The following is a 25309-nucleotide window of genomic DNA, read 5'->3' as shown; positions in this document are numbered from 1 at the left end:
CTAACGTTCATCCTTTACCAGAACACCGACTGCAGTTACTCGCAGGCGCTTCTCGCTCGGGGCTGCTTCACAGAAACACTGCATCCAACCTTGTTCTCCAGGCCACCCCGCGAAGCTTCGCCACGGAGGCAGCACCTACCCAGGGGTGTCCGGCAGCTCCTCCTCCTCTTCCGTCCTCTCCCCTTTCCTTCCATAAGCTGTTACTAGTGTGAATAGAAGGTTGTTTTTTTTTTTTTCATTTATAGAACAATTTTATGTAACTCTTCTTAATTTTAAATGCACACAAATATAATTCATCACACATTTCTATCTCTGGGGAGAAAAAAACAACATCTAGCAACTGAAATGGCATTAAATTGCTTTGTACTAATGCTCATGTTCTTCTGTGGGTCTACAGGTCTGGATGGGAGTGAAATGGTTCCCAAGCCTGGGACTCGATGTTCTCCTGAGATTCTTTTAGAGATACGAAAAGCAAGCTAATGACAAAATAATGAGTTGTAGTTTCACAGGACATGCGAGGTATGTGCCCAGCCCTGTTAATAAATCCAAGGTGTTGGCTATATTTCAAGAAAAAAGAGTGTAACGGCCTATATTTCTTTACATCTAACATCTTTTTGGGATTTATTCATTCATTCTAGTTTCTAACTTGATTCTGGATTCAACAATAGGGCTCCTGTTACTAGTGTGAATAGAAGGTTGGTTTTTTTTTTCATTTATAGAACAATTTTATGTAACTCTTCTTAATTTTAAATGCACACAAATATAATTCATCACACATTTCTATCTCTGGGGAGAAAAAAACAACATCTAGCAACTGAAATGGCATTAAATTGCTCTGTACTAATGCTCATGTTCTTCTGTGGGTCTACGGGTCTGGATGGGAGTGAAATGGTTCCCAAGCCTGGGACTCGATGTTCTCCTGAGATTCTTTTAGAGATACGAAAAGCAAGCTAATGACAAAATAATGAGTTGTAGTTTCACAGGACATGCGAGGTATGTGCCCAGCCCTGTTAATAAATCCAAGGTGTTGACTATATTTCAAGAAAAAAAGAGTGTAACGGCCTATATTTCTTTACATCTAACATCTTTTTGGGATTTATTCATTCATTCTAGTTTCTAACTTGATTCTGGATTCAACAATAGGGCTCCTGATTAGACGTACCTATTTTTCATTTTGACACAGTGCATTTTATCATAACATCTTCCCCAACTTTCTATTTTGAAGCAGTTTAGATTTACAGATGTTACAAAGATAGTACAAAGATAAGCTACAAAGTTACAAGTTACAAAGATAATACAAAGAATTCTTGCATATGTTTCACCAGCGTCCCCTAATGCTATTACATTGTGTAATTTTGGGTATTTATCCAAGCCTAAGAAATAAACTTTGGTAGACATGAGAAACTAAACTACAGACTTTATTTGAATTTCACTAGGTTTCCCACTTATATTTCTTCTGCTCAAGGAGTCAGTGGGATACCACATGGCATTTAGTGAGCGCATCTCCTTAGTCTCCTCCAATCTGTGATGGTTTCTCAGTCTTTCCTTGTTTTTTTAATGAACCTGACACCTTTGAAGAGCACTGGCCAGATATTTTGTAGAATGGCCCTCCATTTGAGTTTGATGTTTTCTCATGATTAGACTGGGGCTGTGGGGTTTTGAGAACAGCACAGAGATGAAGAGCCTTTCTCATTGCATCGTATCAAGGATACATGATATCAACATGTACCAATCAACTTATTACTGGTGATATTAACCTTCATCTCTTGGTTAAGATGATGTCTGCCATCTGCCATTTCTACACTGTAAAATTACTATTTTTCCCTTTCCACATTATATTACAAGTGGGTTTGTAAGTCCAGCTAACACTCAAGACCTAGGGAAATGAATGGCACCTCCTGGAGGGAGGAGTGTCAAAGAATTTGTGGGCATATGTTAAAAACCACTAAAGCACTTAGTAAATATTTTGGCGAGACGCTATGCAAATATTTTGTTTCTCCTTAAAGTTTCATCCACTAATTTTAGCATACATCCTTGAATAATTATTACTGTGGTGTTCAAACGGTGATTTTTCTATTGCCCTCATTTCTTCTACATTTATTATTTGGAATTTTGGGATTTTTTTCTATAAGGAAGAGTTTTCCCTTCTTCTCTGTTTATTTATTCAATCATTTTTTTATATTAGTATGGAGTAATAGACGCTTATTTTATTCTTGGAGTCATAATCCAATACTATTGTTACTAATCTTATTGCTCATACTGTGCCAAGTTTGGCCAATGAAGTTCTTTTTATTTCTGTATCATCCGTTTTTATCTACCTGAATTTACGCTGATATCTTTGATTCATCAAACGCCACACAGTTCATTCTAGTCCTCCCTCCTTTGCTAATTTGTAATCTACTTTCTCTGAAATAAGAAACATGATCCCCATTGTCTATAATTCATTTATTTTTGTTCAACCCTAGTCTACTTGTAAAGCAGCATCAGAATTGCTAAACTGTGCCCTTGTGTGACACACGGTTACCAAGTAAAATACAGTGTTTTGGGTCTGTTCTCCTTGTCTTTAGTCTTCCAGTTTCCAGTAAAAACACTCTTTTCCCAAATGATGTAGGTCAGCTCTCCCTCCACCCCCATGCAGTGATGCCATGCGTTTTCATACGTTCTTTCCCTGCCCTAACACCTTCTGGTAACATTTTTAATAATAAACATTTTCAAGCAATAAAGGATGTTAGAAATCAACTTCTCCAAAAGTTTTCTATTTTATAATTTTTGTGTTTTTAAAATGTATAAAAGTAATACACACGTATTTTTGTTTAGTGGTAGAGAAACGTGTAATATGAACAACAGTTCTCTCTCAGGCATTTGCATGTGTGAATATGTAAGAGCTTGTCTACTTCTGGGCTCTTTTCATCTCCATTGCTATGTCCTTGTCTGGCCCAGGAGCTCCAAGCCCCATCCTCGGAGGCAGCCAGTGCTGAACTATTTATTTCATGTCTGAGCAAGCTGAGAATCAGAGATTAAGATCACACAGTTATTTATGACAAAAACATGAGGTGAAACTCAGATTCAAGATCCCTTGCTCGTTTTTCTGTCCACTTCCTGGTGTTTTTGTTCAAAGGCGTGCACTCTCATCCGGATCAATCCGCAACGCACACACGGGTGAGTGTGAAATGGCTGACTCGTAAAACGCTGCGCGGTGTAAGCGGATCACTTCGCCCCCGGCTGCTGTAGCTCTAGGTAAAGGGGCAGCTGTGTGTCGGGGGCGGGTGATCGTTACTTTCCACGTTAGGCCATGGAAGGCTGTTAAAAAACCCTTCCACTCTGGCTGCAGCGGGGGTTTTAGGATTCACAGAGACGCTCACAGACAGCAGGCGCCAGCAGAGGTTTTCTCATGGAAGTCCCTGTTTTGCAAAGACTGCAGTGACAGCAATTAGAAGCACAACATTCTAGAACAACAAAAGAATCACTGAGAAAACCCGTGCCCTTGAAACTGAATTTGGTGAACTGAGAAGACTGGCAAACTCCAGAATTTGTATGCTAGCTGTGACAACGGGAAGCGACGCCCTCAGCCGGACCAGCGGGGCGCTCCAGAGCAAAAGGAGTCAAGCACAGAACTCACAGAGCCAGCCCGAGCAAAGTCGCAGAGCTGCCACAGGACCGGAACAGAACACCACCCCAGCGCCTCTGGACGAAGGCGTCACCAGCAGCCACAGCAGAGGGGCTGCTGCAATCATAAAACTATGCCGTAATGACTGTGGGTACTTGAAATATGGCACAGATATTTCAATTAACATTATTTCTATGATGCATTGTAGTTTCTGTGAACTAATCCTTTTATCACTTGAATAAAACGAACTCCTTCATGTGCTGCCGGAGATGGATGCCTGAACTTGGTGGAACTTGCTAACACGTGTAGTGGCAGCCCTGGCTGGCGCCCAGCGGGGCGAACCAGGATACGAATCGTGCCCAAACAGGCCCCAGTTCTGTGAAGATGCGCCACTCCTCACATGTACGGACAAAAACCCACGCAGCAAAACCTAGACATCCTTCCCACTGTAGCCATGTACGCATCTACCTCTCTGGACCAACAAACTGGTTAGTTATGTTTTGAAATTAACCGTACCTCCCACAGGACATTCTTAAGTATCCTAAAGTTTGGTTCCAAGAAGATTAAGATAAATTATTTCCCTTCCAGTGGGGTAGGAAGGGACAGACTGGGATTTCAAAATGTAGAACCGATAAACAAGATTATACTGTACAGCACAGGGAAATATATACAAGATCTTATGGTAGATCCAGTGAAAAAAAATGTGACAATGAATATATGTATGTTCATGTATAACTGAAACATTGTGCTCTACACTGGAATTTGACACAACATTGTAAAATGACTATAACTCAATAAAAAAAGTTAAAAAAAATTATTTCCCTTCCATGTTTTCAGATACCCTAGATCTTCTTAAGATCATTTATTTCCTTCCCTATTTTTAGACACCCAGGGTCTTTCTCAGGGCATAATGGTCTTAACATTGGAATACATTCCAGAGATGTTTAACATCTCTTTCAACCTGAATGTCCCTTAAGATATCTCCCTTAAAAAAATTCGCTTGTTTGTTTAACATTTATTCATTTACTGGGAGTTACAATTTATAGACCATAAAAGGTACAGATCTTAAGGGTTCAGTTTGATGAGTTTTGGCATTTGTAAATACCCATGAAATCACCACCCCAAACAAAATATAGATCATTTTCATCACCCCAGAAAGTCCCCTCATCCTATCTTGTAGTCAGTTTCACCCTACTTCCAAATGCACCCACTCTCTGACCTGTCACACGTGTATTCGCCTGTTCTTGCACCTCATAGTCATTGAGGCAAGTTGTGTGTGTCTGTGTGTGTGGGTGCATGTGTGTGTGCACACACGTATGTGTGCGTGTGTGCGAATGTGCGTGTGTGTGCGTGTGCGTGTGTCTTCTTTTACCCGGTGTTTCTGGGACTCGTCCATGTTGCCGTACTTATCAGCAGTCCTTCCTTCTTTGCTGCTGAGTAGTGTTCCATTGTATGGATGGATCACAGTCTGTTGACTTGTCCTTCTGTTGATGAATACGGGGGTCTAGGTTTAGGCTGCTATGAATAAAGCTACTGTGAGCATTATTGAATTAGTCTTGAATTTTTCTCTTTTTAAAAAACTTATTTTGAAATAACTTCAAATTTACCAAAAGTAGCAAACATTAAAGTTGCACAAAACACTCATACACCCTTAATCCAGATTTATCCATGAAAGTGTCTAAACTTAGTTTATCATTTGTGTGTGTGTGTGTGTGTGTGTGTTTTCCCTGAACCATTTAAAGGCCCTTTGCTCCAAAATTATGGCCCTTTACCCCTAAAAAGTTCACTATATGTTTCCTTAGAATGTGGACATTCTCTAATATAATCACAGGGTAGCTACCAATTTCAGTGAAGTTAACATCAGTATAATACTCTACTCTATCAATTATATCCCAGTTCTGTTAGTTATTGACCCAATAACGTTCTCAACAAAGGTTCCTACCTCCCGCAACACAAAACCCAGTGCAGAGGTAGCTGTTGCTTTTAACTGTCACCGCTCTTCAGCCTCCTTTAATCTGGAATATTTCTAAAGACTTTCTCTGTCTTTATGACATTACATTTTTGACAAATATGCTACACCTTTTATTTTCTTTTAGAAAAATCTTCCTCATTTCAGGTTGTTCTGGTGTTTCCTCATGATTAGGTCCACATGATGCATTCCAGACCAGAACACTGCATAGAAGACGCGAGGTAGCGCGGTCAGAGGCGTGCGCTGCCCACCTGTCCTGCATTGCTGCTGTTCATTTGGATTGCCCAGTCGAGATGTTGTCTAATTTATTCATTATTAAATAACTAATTTTTCTCTGTTGTAATTAATAGGTGGCCTGTGGGGAGATAATTGAGGATCATGAAAATATTCTCTTTCTTATGAAAATTTCTTCCTAGATTTAGTGTCCATTGGTGATTCCTGCCTGAAACAATCTTTGCTGTGATTTTTGCAAAATGATTATTTTCCAGCTTGCTTACTCCTCCACATTAACAGCTGGCCCTCAGTATTCAGCTGCAATCGAGAACGCTCTCCTCTGCACTATTGTTCATTTATTTCTTATAGGCATGAACTCATTCATTTCTATTTCTCCAATTGCTTACAGTTCATTACTGTACTTATTCTGGCCCACAAATTATCCCAGATTTGGCCACAATGAGTCTCTTCAAGATGGTTGCTGGGTTCTTGTGACACTCCCCAATCAGTTTTTTAAAAATCACTCCCTTACTTCCTGGCATAAATAGATGTTCCAGGCTTATCTTGTACCTACCTTGCTCCATCCCTGGTGTTAGTCATTGCTTTGAGGAGCCATGGTTCCTCTTAGTGAAGAATGGTGTTAAAGGTCGGGGTGTAGATATGATCATCGCTACCAGTATCTTTGCTTCTCAGCCCTTTCCATGGACATAATCAAATAAATATTCACACATATTGATGTACATGCACTTATATGTGCACACACACCTGATATGCTATTTTAGAAACCATAAATTCATACCTGAGACATCCAGTTCCAATCCATCCTCTCAGGGTTCTGTCTTGTCTTCTTCCAATCTGTATTTGTATGTCCCTTCTTCCTCTGTGAGCTCTCTAGCTCCCAAGAACATCAATACATCTGTTCAATCCTATAATATATCCTAAAACAGCTTCAGTATTTGCCCTTACTACTACAATGAACAAATCTGTAAAACGGGCTGAGGATTCACTTGCAATTCTTTCCTACCCTCCGCCCTGCCCAAGACAGAGGGTGTGTACTCAAATGTTTCTTTATTAGTTATTGGCTTCCTTTCTTCTTTCCCTTCCTTCCTTCCTTCTTTCCTTCCTTGACTCTTTCTTTCCTTATTCTTTTTCCAATGTGGTTATGGTATTCATTTGAAAGGTTAATTTGGGGGTTTTTTGCTTTCAGTTTTTCATTTTTCCCCCCATTCTCAGTGGTTGAATTTAATTTTTGAGAATGTAGAACATAAACATAATTTCACAAGTCAAAAAATGTCCTCAGAGAAGTGATACTCTCTTCACATTCTTTCCACGCTACTTCCTCCCACTCTTCTGTGCCACCACTTTCATTGGTATCTGGTTTCTCCTTCAGTGATTTTTTCTGTAAAGACCAGCAAATACATGTATGTATCCTTATTTTCTATTCTTTTGTACATAAAAGGTAACATCCTCTATGAGTTCTGTTTTTTTTAACTTAATTGTACCGCCTGAAATTACTCCATTTCAATTCATAGAGATCTTCTCTATTATTTTTCACAGCTGCATTGAATCCACTGTGTGCCTGTACCAAAGATTCTTCAATCAATGTCCTATGCTTGAGTCTTTGATTAGTTTCCACTACTTTGAGATTTCAAATAATGCTGCAAGAAAGATTCTTCTGCATATGCATTTTTGTACTTTTGAAAGTGGTATACATCCTTGTGCTTCTAAATTTCTTGAATTTAGATTTCTGGATCAGGGGGTAAATGCATGTATAATTTTGTGTTTGTATCTGTATTGCCAGAGTTCCCTCAATTCTTTTTTCATTCCCACAGTGATGTATGAGGGTGTCTCTTTTCCCCATAACCTTGTGACAGAGTAACATTGCCAAGCTTCTGAATTCTTGCTAATGTATGGGTAAGAATTATACTTTAGTTAATTTTGCATTTCTCTTGTTACACGTGAAGTTAAACATCTTTCAATGTGTTTAAAGGCCATTTTTATATCTTTCTATAAGCTGTCTGATTTTTTTAATTTGTCCATTTTTCTATAGGATTTTTCTCCTTCAGTATTATGTTATTTATAGATTAGGGAGATTATCCAATTATCTGCAATGAAGGTTGCAAATATTTTCTTCTAGTATATCACTTGCCTTTTTATTTTTCTTATGCTGATTTTTTTGACATAATGAAGTTTTCAAAATTTCATTACTTCTATTTATCAAATTTTTTCTTTTATTTTATCTGGGCTTTTAGTCATAGCTAGGAAGCCTTTTCTGATACCTGGGTTATGGAAGAATTCACCCATTTCTTCTTGCAGTACTTCTGTAATTTGTTTTTTATGTTTAGATCCCTGATCTATTTGGAGTTTATTTTGGTGTACAATGTGAGGAATGGATTTAAATTTATCTTTTTTTTAAGCGGTTATCCAGTTGTCTCAACACCACTTATTAAAAAATACACATTTATCCAGTGATGAAACATTACTTTTATCATATGCTAGATTTTTATATGCAGTTGGCTCCATTTCTGATTTTCTGTTCTATTCCATTGGTCTGTCTCTTCATATGTCAATACCACAATTTTATAGTATGTTATAATACCTGAAAGGGTTAAACCCTTTCTTTTCAGCTATTCTCGTGTGTTTATTTTCCCATATGAACTTTAGGATAACCTTATCTACTTCCATAAAAAGCTCACTGGAATTTTTCTTGAAATTGCACTGTTTACTAATTAACTTAGGGAAAACAGACATATTGATGTCGAAACATCTTAACCATGAACAGGGATGTTTTTCTGTTTGTTCAGAATTATCTTGGGGAATGTTTTATAACTCTCCTTATACAGGTTTTGAACATTTTTTATTGAGCTTATTCTTAAATATTTTTTCTTTTTTGTTGCTATTGTAAATGGGGTTTTCTCATCCATTATACCTTCTAACTGGTTTGTATATAGAAATGTTATTAATTCTTGCATGATAATTTTGTATCTTACTACCTTTTATAATTCTTTCATTGTTTGAGATAATTTTATCACTGATTCTCTAGGGCAGAGATTGACAGACATTTTATATAAAGGACCAGAGAGTAAATATGTTAGACCTGAGGGTCTGAAGATCTGATGCAACTGCTCAACTCAGCCGTTGTAGTGCAAAGGAAGCCCTAGACAAGTCACAAAAGAGCAGACATAGCTGTGTTCCACTAAGACTTTATTTACAAAACAGATGAAGGGCTGAATCTCACCTGTAGTCCACAGTTTGCTGACTCCTATTCTAGGGTTTTCCAGGGATCCATCATCTTTCCTGCAAATAGATAGACTTACTTCTTTTTTTTCAATTTTTCTGCCTCTGACTGCTTTCTGTAGTCTAACTGCATTGGGCAGGACCTCCAGACAATGTTAAATAGTAGTGCAGACAGCAGGTATCTTTATTGTTCCTGACTTCAAGGAGAATGCTGCTTGTTTCCTCATTAAGAAGCTAACTTTAGGAGTAAGGTGGAGATATTTTATCATGTTGAAAAAATATCCATCCATCCCTGTGGCACAAATAAAACTATGGACAAAGCTGCTCTAAGATGCTATCAGGGATACTAGGAAACAATTAATTAAAACCAAGGGAATAGAATAGATCAAAAGATGGGCCTAACCCTCCAAGCAAAAAATAAACAAACAAAAATTTTAAACAAAACAATCAAAACCTTCCCAAGGATGAGGAGGTGGGAGTCATGTCAACTTTCCTAGGCATAGCTGTCTTTAAAAAGGTATTTAATTGGCAATATTCTTAAATTATTTAATGAATCTCATTATTAGTCAACTGTGGTGTCATTTTAAATTTATTTTCTAACAATCTTGTTTTGATTATTGAAGCCTTGAGTCGACAACTTTAAACAGAAATATCTGAGTCTAAGTGGGTACCAACATCAAGACACTACTCTGAATGCGTCTGTCTTCCTGTAACCACATTACAGAGGGAGGAAATAGGAGAAGGAGAGAAACAAATAATGGACTAGGGAAGATTATACTGGTTCTGTCACTGATTAGTCACAGCACCTTGGCCGAGTCCCTGCGTCTCTCCTTCACTCACTCTCTTCTCCTGTAAACAAGGCCGTGGGTCCAGATGTAAAGGCCCATGGTAGCCTTAGCATCTTCTGCTCGTGTTTGCCTGTTTATAGCTTTCTCCTTCATAGTCATCATTACGACTTAAAGAATCACTTTGTGCCTGTTTCACAAAGTAGGGCCCAAGTAAGTACAGGAAGAGAAACCAAGGCATAAAGTAAACAGTAAACTAAGTCCGCTGAACCAAGTATGATGCCTGTATGCGGGCGGTGTTTTGCTTTTTACTCAGTGCTTTAAAAATGGTTTCACACTCTTGAGGGTCATGAGCATACAGTCAAGGATCATCAGACACCCAGGGAAAATCTCATATGAAGACAAAGGCATGACAGAAATCACAACTTGGAGGGAACAGAGCATGCAGAGAGAAGACAACTCAAAAATAAAGAGCTATCATTCATGGTCTCAGAGGGAGAAGAAAGGATATTGCAACCATTATGTAAGAGTAAGATTCTATAAAAGGAACATTCATAGAGCTTTTCCCTGTACTAATGCCATTCATATTAATCTGATCCTTTTTATAACTTCTAAGGCATTTTTGCCTATGGTCATTTACATTAAATCATAAGTCACCTAATATTTTTAGCTGTTTTATATTTTATTTTAGGCTTTTCTCCCTAAAAGATCACTGATAGATCTTTGATACATTTTATAAACAGGCAATTGAAATAATGTACTATGAATTAACTTGGATCCACATTTTTATTATAAGCCAATTTACATTTTTTTTAATCCCCAAATTTACCAGTACTGTCCATAGCTACACAGGTGACCCTCGAACAACGCGGGGCTGAGGGTGCTGGCCCCACCCCTCCCTCCTCCCGCTGAACACTGCAGCACTGCCAGCTCTGCCTCAGAAGCAAGGGGATTCGTGAATGACGCACTCAAGGTGGAAGGGGAGATAGCTTGGATAGGATCAGGATTCAAACCCTAGTCCTTTTGATTGCACATATGGGACCCCTTGTTTATTTTTTTATTGAAGTACAGCCAATTACAATGTATCAGCTTCTGGTGTACAGCACAATGTCCCATTCTTGCTGATCCCTTACTGAAGACAAACTTTTCTCCACACAACTTAAAGGTCTGTAAAACGAAAATACAGGTACTGTATTTATTGAAAAAATTTGTGTATAAGTGGGCCCATGCAGTTCAAACCTGTGTTGTTCAAGGATCAACTAAATTGGTAAAACTGTACTCATTGCAGTTTTTTAAAAAATTATAATAAAGACTTCATCAGCCTTTTAACAAGCTTTGTATTTCAAAAGTTTCTGGCTTTATTATGTTTTTTTCTGGCACACTGAATTTTAGCAGCCTTTTAAGTTTCTGCTCTGTGGGTGGCACACAGTGGTAGAGGGTCCAGGAGTCAGACAATGGCCAATGTCGTACAGAAGGACCGAGGAGCAGGATGCTAGGCTGGCCAAGTTACTGTGCAAAGTTGTGCTTCTGAGAAGGAGGGCTGAGATGCCTCAACACAGCGTCCAGTCCCAGCACTCCAGTCCTAAAAGGGAGACGGTGGCACGCGGCCAAATAGTGAGTCACACTTAGCTTTACTGAGGCCCAGGGGCTGTGTCTGGCCGACTGGATCCCATTTACAAGGGGGTGACTGAGAGTTCAGCCTTCAGCTAGGGCACCAAGCCGGTCACTACTATTCTGGGGCTCAGCGACGAGTTCAGTAAAGCTGCTAGAAACCGAATTAATACAGAGATACCTGTTACATGTCTGTATACTAACAACGAAATACCAGAAAGAGAAATTACGGAAACAACCCCAGTTATCACTGCATCAAAAAGAACAAAATACTTAGGAATAACCCTACCTGAGGAGGCAAAAGACCTGCAGCCCGAAAACTGTAAGACGCTGATGAAAGAAATTGAAGACGACACAAACAGATGGAAAAACATACTGCGCTCTTGGATCACAAGCATCAACACTGTTAAAATGACCATACTATCCAAGGCAATCTACAGATTCAGTGCCAGCCCTATCAAATTACCAATGGCATTTTTCACAAAAATAGGACAAACAATTTAAGTTTTATGTGGAAACACAAAAGACCTCGAATAGCCAAAACAATTTTGAGAAAGAAGAGCAGAGCTGGAGGAATCACACCCCTTGTCTTCAAACTTTACTACAAAGCTACAGTGATCCAGAGTAGGAAGGAAAAAAGAATGTGGCACTGGCACAAAAACAGACACATTGATCAGTGGAACAGGACAGAGAACCCAGAAATACATCCACTCACTTATGGTCAATTTATGACAAAAGAGCCAAGAACATACAATGGAGAAAAGACAGTCTCTTCAATCGTGGTGCTGGGAAAACCGGACAGCTGCAGGTAAAAGAATGAAATTAGAACACCGTATACAAAAATAAACTCAAAATGGATCAAAGACCTAAATGTAAGACTGGATACTCTAAAACTCCTAAGGGGAAACATAGGCAGAAAATTATTTGATGTAAATTGCAGCAATGTTTTTTTTTTTTTGGATCTCTTTCCTAGAGTAATGGAAATAAAACCAAAAATAAACAAATGGGACCTAATTAAACTTAAAAGCTTTTGTACAGCAAAGGAAACTATAAACAAAATGAAATGACAACCTATGGACTTGGAGAAAATATTTGCAAACAATACTTCTGACGGGGATTAATTTTTAAAATATACAAACAGCTTATACAGCTTAATATAAAAAAACAAATGACCCAATCAAAAAATGGGCAGAAGACCTAAACAGACATTTCTCCACAGAAGACATATAGCTGGCACATGAAAAGATGCACAATACCTCTAATTATTAGAGAAATGCAAACCAAAACTACAATGAGGTATCACCTCACACCGGTCAGAATGACCAGCATTAAAAAGTCTACAAATAATAAATGCAGGAAATGTATGGAGAAAAGGGAACCCTTCTACACTGTTGGTGGGAATGTAGCTTGGTGCAGCCATTATGGAAATCAGTGTGGAGAGTCCTTAAAAAACTAAAAATGGACTTACCCTATGACCCAGCAATCCCACTCCTGGGTATACATCCAAAGAAATCTCTAATGCTAAAAGATACATACACCCCAATGTTCATAGTAGCACTATTTACAATAGCCAAGACATGGAAGCAACCTAACTGTCCATCAACAGATGACAGGATAAAGAAGCTGTGGTGTATATACATATGATGGAATATTACTCAGCCATAAAAAAGAAATAATGCCTTTTGCAGCAACATGGATGGACCTAGAGATTATCATATTAAGTGAAGTAAGGACAAACATCATATGATATCACTTATATGTGAAATCTAAAAAAAATAGTACAAATGAATTTACAAAACAGAAAGAGACTCACAGATAGAGAAAACAAATTTATGGTTACCAAAGGGGAAAGCCAGGAGAGGAGTGGGATAAATTAGGAGTTTGGGATCAATATACATAAACTACTATTTATAAAACAAACAACAAGGAACTACTGTATAGCACAGGGAACTGCATTTAATATCTTGCAATAACCTATAATGGTAAAGAATCTAAAAAAGAATATACTATGTATGTATAACTGAATCATTTTGCTGTACACCTGAAACTAACACAATATTGCAGGAATAAAAAAACCTATAACTACTATTTCAATGAGAATTTGCTTAAAAATGGTTGGAACTGAGCATCCGAGTGTGGGGTACAGTGGACCAGATGGAGAACTAAAGGAAATGTGAATGGAGAGCAAATGTAGAAACAAGCGTTAACAGACACTAGGCTCCCTGTAACACTCTGCCCTGTGTTTGCCCTTCCATTGCTAATTTCAAGAGGATGGGGACTAGCTTGCTTACTTTTGAATTTCCTGTAGGTAGGTTCCCCATGCATGTGTAGCGGGATAATTTCTTGAGATGCCAGTGTATGTTTTCCCCCTATCATTTTCCCTTTTCCTTTCCCGTTCCCGGAGCAAGCTTTATGCTTCACCGCTTCAGCAGGGCTTGGTAGGGTGGCTTCATGACTTTTGACTGTTAAAGCTTAAACTAAGACTGGGGTTTAAAGAGAATAAATAGATCCTGCCCAAGTATGGAGGAGAGCAGGGTTCTTTAACTGCACAGTGTACCAGGTTAGCTGGATGCCAGGTCAGAAGATCCCCAGCTTCATCCAAGGTCTCCTATGCAGGCTGAGACAATGACGTGTTAGACACGGCTAGTGCAGACAGACAACTGGTAAGTGAAGGGGCCTCTACAATTCCTTAGTGAGATATTAGACCCCAGGACTTGGACATCCCCAAAAGGAGGAATGTCTGACAAGACTAAGTTTCTCTATTTGTTTTATACTTAAAGTTCGTTTAAAAAATATAATAGGTTCAAAAATAGTTCTGGGACAACTGGATATCCACATACAAGAGAACAAAATTAGGTAACTACTTCACGCCACATGCAAATATTAACTCAAAATGGATTAAAGAGCTCAATGTAAGAGTTAAAGCTATAAAACACCTAGAGGAAAGTATAATATAAATCTTCATGACCTTGGATTTGGCAGTGGATTCTTAGATATGTTGCCAAAAGCACAAGCAACAAAAGAAAAAATAGATAAATTGGACTTGATTAAAATTAAAAACTTTTGTGCGTTAAGGTACATTATCAAGAAAGTGAAAAGAGAGCCTGAAGAATGAGAGAAATTATTTGAAAACCATATATCTGATAAAGATCTAGTATCCAGAATACATAAAGAACTCTTACAACTCAACAACAAAAAGACAACCCAATTTTAAAAACGGCTAAGGACTTGAGCAGACATTTCTCCAAAGAAGATACACAAATGGGCAACAAGCACATGAAAAGATTCTCAACATCATTAATTACTAGGAAAATACAAATTATTACCGCAATAAGATACCATTCACACTCACTAGAATGGCTGTAATCAAAAATAAACAAACAAGCAAAAATAGGTGTTGGTAAGAATATGGAGAAATTGGAACCCTCATTCATTGCTGGTAGAAATATAAAATGGTTCAGTTGCTGTGAAAAACTGTTTGGTGGCTTGGTTTTTTAAAAAACATTAAGCTGTATAAGCTGTCCATATATTTTGGAAATTAATCATTTGCTGATAGCATTGTTTGCAAATATTTTCTCCCAGTCCAGAGCTTGTCTTTCTGTTTTGTTTATGGGTTTCTTTGCTGTGCAAAAGCTTAAAGTTTAATTAGGTCCCATTTATTTATCTTTGTTTATTTTGCTTATTTCTTTTGCTTTAGGAGACAGATCCAAAAAAAATCTTGTTATGATTCATGTCCAAGAGTATTCTATGTTCTCTTCCAAGAATTTTATGCTTTCAGACCTTACATTTAGGTCTCTACTCCATTTTGAGTTTATTTTTGTATGTGGTTTTTAGAAAAATGTTTTAATTTCATTCTTTTACATGTGCTGTCCAGTTTTCCCAGCACCACTTATTGAAGAGACTGTCTTTTCTCCATTGTATATTCTTGCCTCTTTTGTCATAGGTTAATTGACCATAAGAGAGTGGATAATTTCTGGGTTCTCTGTCCTGTTCCACTGATCAATGTGTCTGTTTCTGTGCCAGTGCCACACTCTTTTGATGACTGTAGCATTGTAATGAAGTCTGAAGACAGGGAGTGTGACTCCTCCAGCTCTGTTCTACTTTCTTCAGACTGTTTTGGCCATTCGAGGTCTTTTGTGTTTCCATATAAAACTTAACTTTTTGTCCTATTTTTGTGAAAAATGCCATTGGTAATTTGATAAGGCTGGCATTGAATCTGTAGACTGGGGACACCAAAGAGAGGAAAAGAGAGTCCAGAAAAGGCTTCATGAAGGACTGTATCTCCAATACTTACTGATAATCTGAATTAACACTCCTATATCCTTCTGGAAACTCTCTTCTATTTTGACTTCTGTGATCTTCATGCCTCTGGGTTCCCATACTACCTTTTAAATTATCTCACTATCCTGGCTCCTCTTCCTTCCTCCAGCCCTAAAATGCAGCTGCTTCATAGGATTATGTCCCACTTCTCAATTGCCTATTCTTCTCATTCTTATTCAGTTTCAAGCCTTCCCCTGATTTGTGTACGGAAGACCTCAAAATCCATACATATTTTTTCTAAATGTATATTTGAAACTCTTATTATATTTGGGACTTTTTATTTATTTATTTGCTTGATATCTGTTCCTCTCCTAGACTGTTCTGGGTGACAACTATTCTGTTTTTCTCACCAATACTCCAGTTCCTGGCACATAGTAAGTCACTACCAAATATTTTCATGTGAATGTTTAGTACTGATCTTTTTCCCTAAGGACTAGGTCTTAATTTTCTGATTACCTACTGGACATTTCCACTGAGCATTCCTCAACATCCCAAAATATTGTTCAGTTTAACAAGCACTTACTAGTGTCTGCTCTGTGCCAACACTCTGCAGGGTCTGAGGATACACCAACTCTAAAGAAACAAAAAGCATAATTGCATGAGAGTATGTTTTTAATCAACATGACCTGCTTCATTAGTTTGCGGTCAAAGTCACGTATCACTTTATGTCGTTTATTTTTCCAATTAATTGCCTGATTTAGGCCCTGACAAGGAAATCCAGTATCTTACTCTTGAGGCTTTCTCATCTAATTCACCAAAAGCCACAGGTGTCAGTTCAGCCCAGAGCAGTTAGACTTCTCTCTAGGTGAGAGTGGGAACTAAAGCTTCCAAGTAATCGTTGACTGGAGTTTCAGCCGCCGAAGGCCTCTGGCTGCCAACAGGTGTTGCCATTTCCAGCTGGCTCTCCTCAGTTCTGAGTATCCTTGCTCTCCTGCCAGGATGTCCCAGATGCACAAGTTGTAGAGCGGTCGAAGCGTGGGCTCTCAAGATTCCTCTGTGCTTGTATGTTGTTCCCAAAGAACAAGGATAGTCCGAGATGCCTGAATTGGGAGGCCTTCGTGGCTTAGTCAAATACTCAGTTGGAACCAGGTCTCCTTGTGGCCACAAGGCTCTGCTGATGAACTAGCTCACCAGCCCAGACTTCTTGTTTCCTCTGAGAGTTTCTCCTGAGGAGCCTAGACCTGGGAGACGGGAGTACCTCAGTCCATCGGAAGGTTCTAATAATGTTGAACTTCAAAAGGAAAGAGGTTGAGACCCCAGCCTTTCTTCCCAGGAGGCTCTCCTAGGTAAACGTTGCCATTGCTGATTTGGGCTAATGAGGGCTCTCTGGAGGAATGGTCTTGTCGCGATGTCCTTTTACGTACTTTGCCCAGAGCAATGTGCACCTAACTCTCCTTCTATTTGTATCAGTAACACGGGTTTTTCAAGTGACTCTTTTCTAAGCAAAGATGAACTGTTCTTTGTTTACCTTTTCAAATAAACGATTGTCAGTTTCTCTTTTAAAAAGTTTTAAGATCTGCCTCTCCAGATACCTACTATACATTAATAGACTTGCACCTGAAACAGAAGTAGTACAAAAGAGGGAAGTGGGTGGGGGGAAGTGGCCAGAAAAGACAGTTTGGGGTAGGAGACCATTAAAGCTTTGTTTTAAAGGATGTTAGGGCAGGAAGGGATTGGCATTTCAGGTCGAAGGAATAGAATTCAGAGCTTACATCACTACTGCCTTTGTGTGAGATGTTAAGGATCTTGGGTTTTATCTTAGTTATGAGGAACTCATGAGGCATTAATTCATCTGCATCTCGTTACCTTTCCTGACGGTATGTGCCATTTATGTGCCCCTGCCCTCTGGTAAATATCATCCTCCTCTCAGGCACTCAACCAGGAAATCTCGGAGTTAATTAAATCTTTTGTTTTCTTCCTACTAAATAACAATCTCATCCATTCCCATCCAATTTGAACCCACAAAGTCCTTTCCTTCCTGTTTACTCTGCGCTGCTCTGACTCAGATGCTCACACCCTTTTACCCAGATTATTTCAAGAGTGTTCAAACTGGTCTCTCTACTTGATGCTTCCTCCTTCAATCCAGCCTACTCACTGCCACTAGCATGGTTTTCCTTAAGTGATAGCTGAGGTCACTGCCCTTCCCCCAAACCTGCAATACTCCCTCTTTACATGCAGAATGAAATCCCACCTGGTTAACTTGGTGTTTCAGATCTTCCACAAGTTGACTTCCATGAAACATTTCATCCTTTTCTCCATCTCACACCTCTTCTCGAACCTCCATCCACACCAGACTTGATCGTCTTCCAGAATCTGCTTTGTACCTTCTTGTCTCAATAGCTTTGTCCCTATTACATCTTCTCCTAAAGCCCCTTTTGTCTACCTGTTTTTTAAGGCTTGGATCAAGTCACATCAGTTGTAGAACAAATGACCCCAAAATTTCATAGCTGAGAACAATGATCAGCACTTATTATCTCCCACAGTGGGTGTGAGTCAGGAGTGCAACACCTGCGGCGAGTGTTTGGGCTCGGGGTTGTTTATGAGGCTGCAGGCACCTAAGGCTTGACTGGGGACGCAAGACCTGCTCCCAAGGCTAGCAACGCGGAGCTGGCTCCTGGTGGGTGTCCTCGAGTCTTCCCCAGGGCTGTCTGACTGTTCTGTGTGGCAGCTGGCTTCCCTGAGAGCAAGCAATTCAGGAGACCAAGGCGGGAGCCACAGTGCTCAAGGGTCTCAGGGGTCACATACCGTCACCTCTGCTGTACTCCCTTGTGCACACAGATCAGCCCTCACATGAGGGAGATTACACAAAGGCATGAACACCAGGAAGCAAGGATTATTAGGGACAGTGTTGGAGGCTGGCTGACACAACATCTCTTCAAGAGGCTTCCTACATTCCCTAACTCCATATACCGGTCTCCTCTCCCTTGTTAGCAGTTCAGATTCTTTAAAAATTAAAGCTCCTTGAGATCTCCCAATAAAAATCACATTTTTTCTTAATTATTTAGTATTGTAAAGTGTGAATCTGAAAAATTGCTTTGGGTAGTCATCAAAGGACACAGTGCTAAGGAACTTTCTAAAATCCTAGGTTGATGGAAACTTCATTGTCTGGAACTCATATTAGTAGGAACAGAACATTCCTTTCTTGCCTGGAGGATGTAAACCACCCAAGCCACTTTAACTTAGAGAAGCAGCCTCAATTTTCAGTGCAGAGGTTCAGATAAGGCGCCTGGAGACACAATATTCTACATTAATCTTAAATTTATCTTTCAAGGAAATAGAGTCTTTAGTCTGATTCTCACCCAGCTTTGATATTAATCCCTTTGCACACAGATCTGATTTGCTCTGAGTCTGTTAAGCACTATTTCATTTAGAATCTACCTAAACTCTTCCCTTCCCCCAACACTATAATGATCCCCATTTCTTCTGTTTTTTGGAGACATGCGCACGGTTCCTCTGCTGTGTGGTGGTGTTTGCTGTGGCAATAAACCTAACCTTGCTGGGTTACAGGTTTGCTCCTGATGGTCTTTATCTAATGGGCTTTATGAGCAGCAAAATTATTTGAGCTCATATTACCTAATTTCATTTTTTAAGAATCACTCATGCTTCTTGAACAAGGGTACCTTTTGGAATATCTTGTCCAGTGAGTCATTCTTATCTTTCACCTATAGTCTACTTCCTAAATATCTTTCCTTTGAAATATAATCAATTTACTAAATAGATATATTTTGCACTAATCTTGCATGCTGCATTTCCTTTACTGCTACAAACTCCAAGATGATACAGTCATTTTATCCCAAGGTTCCTAACACTTTCATAGTACTGTGCAATTTATTAGTGAAGTTAGTAATTTCCCCACTTCCTCTCTTGTCTTCCCAAGTGACTCCCTTGGTCCTTTCCGACTCAGCTACAAAATCACCTTCTGTATCAAACCTTAACTGAAAATTTCAAAATGAAGCACCTTTTTCTTTTGTGCTGTCCCAGTGCCTTGTGCATACCCCTATTGTGGTACTTTCCACATTTATAATTCTTTTTTCATGTTTTTTCTTCTCTACCAGCCTCTGTAGAATAGAGACTGTGATTTGTTCATCATCGTATTCTCGGTGCCCAATAGACCTAATTACCTGTTAAAGAGATAATGAAAGTATCAACATAGCAAATGACGAATTTGTAAGTTTTACTTTAGCAAAATTTAGACAGTTGAACACAGCTACACGCACACACACCCATATACTACTATATCTGGGGTCCTTGTGATTTTTGTAATCTGTGTTAGGCAACTACCTATTTTTAGAGAAGACACTGAGTAAATTGTTTTGTGGGTTACGTTAATGTGGGCTACTTAATGTGTGTGTATTATGCGAGGTTTATGTTCTTACTTTCTGACACACTTGCTTTTCTCTGGTTTCCTCAGCTGAGGACAGGGACTCGCTAGGCACTGTACACATGCTAGTCTAAATGCTAAGGATAAGGATTTCTGTATTCCAGGGCCCGACAGAAGAATGCTGTAATCTGTAACGCCCTTCTAATTCCGGGAGTAAGGCCAGCACTAATACAATGCACGCCTGTTGTGTTTAAATGTTTCTTTGCAAAGAACAGTGTTTCTCAAGCTTTTCGTTTGGTAAGATTTATATTAAGAAATACATTTTGCATCACTCCCCGGGGCAGACAGATTCAAGCCTGGAGTAAAAATTTATCGGAACAACTCCGTCACACGAGATGCACTCAGATTTCTCTACTGTGTTCTATTCTTCCCTTTCATTAAAAAAAAAAAAGTCGGGGACTCCATCCACCAAGCCGATTTCACAATCCCCCAGACATTCTAAACCACGGCTTGGGAAAGTGTAGTCACTCTTCCCACATTTCGGTACCCCTCTGCAGAGCTCCGGACAGTTACGCTGGTCTAGACGACGGCTGTGCGCTCAGTTCTGTGCAGTCCCCGCTGGGGCCGCATCCCTTCTTCCCGGGCTCCTTTAAGAGGGTGGTAACGGCCCATCACGGCGGATGGGGCGGCAGGTCCCACCAAGCACCCGGCGCAGGCCAGGCCCGCTCTTCCAGTTCTTGTGAAAGCCCGCGCGTGTGTGGCGCGGCGAGGGGGAGGTCAGGGCTGAGGCGGGCGCGACAACAAGGCGTCGCAGGAGCTGGGGGCCGCAGCGGGAAGCTCGGGGGCGTCTTCGCGCCCGCGTTCCCGGCGACCCTGCGAGGGTCCGCGCGTGCGCAGAGCGCGCCCCGGGACTGTTCCGGCCTCGGCGGCGCCTGCGCGCGCTCCCGCCGAGGCAAAGTCCGCCTCCGCGCTTCCTGCACTTAAGTTGCCGCCGCCGCCGCCGCCGCCGCCGCGTCCCCGTCCCCGTCCCCGGCGCGCTCTCGCGGACTGTGCCATGGCGGCCTTCAGCAAGTACCTGACGGTGCGAAACTCTTCCCTGGCGGGGGCCGCCTTTCTGCTGCTCTGCCTGCTGCACAAGCGGCGCCGCGCCCTCGGCCTGCACGGGTAAGAAGGCCGTGGCCGGGCCGCCTCCCCGGGCCCCCGCGGGCGCTCCTTGCGCGCTCTCCTCCCTCGCCAGGCGGACGGCTCGCTTTGCCCGGAGAGACCGAGCGGCGAGGGGGCGGCCGCCGCCGGGTTCCAGTGTCAGGGCGTCCGGGTGTCCCCGCGGCCCCGGCGGCCACTGGGCTCGCTCACTCTGCCCCCTGGGCTGCCAGTCTTTCTCCTGCGCCCGCTGGCGAACCTGTGCCTCTGCCCCGAGGGGTCGGCCCCCGAGTCCTCCCCAGACCGCCTCGTTTCTGCATCAACTTTCTGGGTGTGTTCTGGGTTTGCCATCTCATCTGTCAGACTGTGGGTTTGCTTTGTGGACGTGTGTGCGTGTGGCTTAAGGACGGGGATTGAACTCACTGGGCTTGAGGCTGTTGTCCAAGTCATTGGATGAGGTTTGGCACGATTTCTTAGTAGCTGCTGTTGGTAAGTCGCGAGGGATGGGTCTTGTGAACTATCCTGGGTCCACTTTGCAAAGTTACTTTCTAAAGTGGGGTCCGCTTGGAGTTGGTTAGTGGACGCCCTGGCATTTCACCCGGAAAGGCTAGATCGGTTCCCTGGCTCTGCAGATGGAAGGTGAAAATGTGTCTTAAATAAGGGTCAAGAACCTTTTTATTTATACTGTATTGTTTCCCCCCTGGAGAATTTTAGTGTTTAGACTTAAGTTTGGGAGATTAGAAGATTATAAGAAGGAAGAGAGAGAATTGGGTGCCTGTTGTGAGGTTACAGACAATTTTTTATTTGCTGGGAGTCACTTGCCTTAAGCGAATGAATGAGAAAAGGATACTTGCCAAGCATTCTTGGCACCATTGGATATTTCATATTAAATCTTCGCATCGTGCTTTCATGCGTTTTATTTCATTCGTTTCTCTGCGCAGGTGCCTTCTGTTTTGGTTAACATTAGCCTTTGGACTAAAACACTACTTGGCCTTCCTTCGCATGAAATTCTTACTAACCTCCTGACTTCCTTAACTTATTGAAGTCTGGAGCGATGGTCTTTCTTTTCCTTCCTAAATCTACTTAATGAAGTTGAAAGTGATATGCATCTTGTCTGGACAATGCAGTACCTATTCACTTTTCTTCTATTCAATTCACTTTTGAAATGATTTATTCTGGGAAATATAAACAAAATTTTCTATTAGATTGTATGCTTTGAGCTCCCACTTGCTAATGGAAGTTATTTGTTATCAAGGAATATGGCAATACAAAACATTGAATGCTATAAAATAACCTTGAGTTACATTTTTCCCGAGACATGTTTCAGTCGTAGAGCAGGTGTTTTAGTATGAGGGAGACTTGAAGACAAACCTAACAGCTCTGGCTTGCTTTTTTGCTCTTTGTTTGTTTAAACTTTGCTTTGTTGGAGTATTATATACTTGTAGAAAAATACACGTAAGTGTATAGAGCTTGAAGAATTTTCACAAATGGAACTCACCCATGTAATCATCACCCAGATCTCCACCCAGATAAGAACATTATTAACAACACCCCAGAAGCTCTCTTCAAGCCCCTTCCTGTCACAGCTAAAGTAGTTACTGATTAATAAGGCCATAGCTTATTAAGTAAGGGAAATTTTAAACATAGTCTGATGGGAAATAGTAGCAATAATAGCAAAACAGTATAATGGAATCTCTTATTAAGCAATTTTTTGTGTTCATTATTATATAAAATACTTTAAAATCTCCTTTTGAGAAACTTTGTGAACTTTTTCGGGGGATTAAATTATGCAACAGTTAATTTATTGAACGAAAGATTGTTGTTAATCTTTTGCACTGACAGGAGTAAGGAAAAATCTGTATTTTCTACATTAAATAGTTTGTGAGAGGGGAGTGCAAATTATGAGCAGATAAACATGAAGTTTAAATCACTGAGATAAAATGATTGAATTATTTTAAAACCATTAAGAATGGTGTTGAGTATGTCTTTATAGGTAATATACTTCCAGAATCTTTTAGATATCTTTCAGTCACTGTCTTGGCATCACACTTTGAAGATTAGAAAAGTCTAACTGTATTTTACCGGTTTTCGGGGTATCTTTGCTAACAGAGCTAATTAATTTTACTGTCTAGTGCCTAATGAAGGAACCTGTGACTACTTGGGCTTTTTTCGTCTGAGCTATTAACAGTAGATTTGTTTTGGAGAATATTCCTTAGAATCAGATGGGCAATAAAACTAACAGAACTACTTTACAAGTTACAGTGTCATATAAATTCCAGACATTGGGAGGAGTAATTTAATGTTCTGAATAATTTCTTAGTTTTGTTAATGCAGTCATTCTACCCAGTCAAATCATATGTTAGATTATATATATATATATGAATTTTTACATATATACATATATATGAATTTTTATTATGGAAAATTACACACATATTCAAAGTAAGCAGAATAATATAATGGACCCCCTGTACACTTTAAACAAGAAGTACCACCAACATTGTACCATTCTTGTTTCATCTGTAGTTCTTTGCTCCCTACCCCTTATTTTTACAGCTTTTTAGGTAAAATTTATATGTATTGAACTGTATGCATCATATACATTTTTTAAATAAGTGGATACAATAGTGTAAATGTCCTTTTCATAAATTAGAACATTTTTATCTCCCCAGAAAGCTCCCTTGTTCCCATTCCCCATGACCACTGTACTCTTTTTCACCCTAGTTTTGCTTAATCATACATCTAATTTTGTTTATTACTTTTGACAAATAGTGGAATCTTTTTACTTTTGAATAAAGGAGACCGTGTATTCAGTTCAAAGGAAGTATCTGTTTCAGAATGTTGTATTACTGTGCTAGGTGCTGTGGGATGGAGACAGGGATGTGTGTTTGTGTGTGTGTATTACACATACATTCAGGAAATATTTGACATTTTTAAGTGGGAATTTGTTAAAAATGTAAGATGATGGCCATGCAGTGTACAGGTAGTCATGCCTTAGAAATTCTGAGAATGAAGAGATTAAAGTGTTTAGAAAGAATTAGGGAAGGTTTTATGAAGGATGTTAGCTAAACCTAGAAAGGGGGTAGGAATGAATAACTGGAGCTAAATTGAATGTTAATAGCAGCCTTTATCAGATTTTGTACCATTTTGTGAGAGGAGGAAGCTTGGTGGTGGTGCTGTTTCAGTCCATCTTCTGCTACCACCAGAGTTCTTTTTAAGAAACAGAAATACAAACGTGTTATTTCTTCATTAAAATCTTTCTGCTATTCTAAAACACAAAATTCTTAGTATGAGAGAATGGTGTTCATGATCTGGTCCTTCACCACCTCTCCTACTTGGCCGGCTGTATGGAGTTAAGTCTCGGAGTCGGACAGGCTCTGCCCGGCCGTTGCAGTCTGCTTGTGGTCACTGTCGTCTCCACTTCTCCCCACCCTTTGATGCTTGTTTTCCTTCAAGATTCAGTTCATTTAGCACTTTCTCTTAGATGTTTTCTGTCTTTTTCTGATCTCCAATCTGATGTTACTTCCTCTGCTCTCATGCTGCTCTAAGCATTCCTCTGCTCTGGTTACCACGCTATGTGGTCCTAGTTTATTTTCTTGGCTTCTGCTTGGGACAGACTCTGAGTTTCTGGTGGGCATGGGCTGAGTCATCTTTAAATTCCTCGTTTGCACATGTCAAGGGATAGACATTCAGTAAGTACAGAGTAGCAGATGATGTAGGATAGTTGAAGAAGGGTGATGGGCAGGCAATTAGAGACACCGACATACATAAGTAGAGATGTTGTCTTCGGAGAAGTGACAGTTGTGTACTTGAGATTGTAAAACATGTGCTGGGGGTTGGGAAATCAGTGGACCACTTTTAGAAGGCAGGGAAGGGACCGGTCTACATTGCCAAACTATTTTTTTCCTTTTTTTTTTTAATTGAAGTATACTCAGTTTACAATGTTGTTTTGTGTCAATTTCTGGTGTACAGCATGGTGTTTCGGTCATATATACACACACATATATTCCTTTTTGATTCCTTTATATTCTTTTTTTTGTAGGTCACTACAAGGTATTGAATATAGTTCTCTGTGCAATACAGTAGAAACTTGCTTATCTATTTTA

The 25309-nt window shown here is 40.0% G+C and overlaps 1 protein-coding gene across 2 annotated transcripts in view; it reads left to right on the top strand.

Annotated features, from left to right (window-relative positions):
* Nucleotides 1-20797: 20797 nt before the first annotated feature.
* The window catches only part of ABCD3 (ATP binding cassette subfamily D member 3), a 63963-nt gene continuing 59451 nt past the window's right edge, over nt 20798-25309 (top strand). The window contains exon 1 of one of the 2 annotated variants that reach the window (XM_006197335.4): nt 20798-21227. In XM_006197335.4, the coding sequence (XP_006197397.1) occupies nt 21118-21227 (110 nt within the window). In that variant the 5' untranslated portion in view covers nt 20798-21117. Of the gene's footprint in view, nt 21228-21587; nt 21693-25309 lie in introns of those variants that run through there. The other variant, XM_072968171.1, reaches the window with a different exon arrangement.

Source organism: Vicugna pacos, chromosome 9 (genome assembly GCF_048564905.1).
Source record: "Vicugna pacos chromosome 9, VicPac4, whole genome shotgun sequence".
NCBI classification, from domain to species: domain Eukaryota; kingdom Metazoa; phylum Chordata; class Mammalia; order Artiodactyla; family Camelidae; genus Vicugna; species Vicugna pacos.
This window is presented reverse-complemented; position numbering and strand designations above follow the sequence as displayed.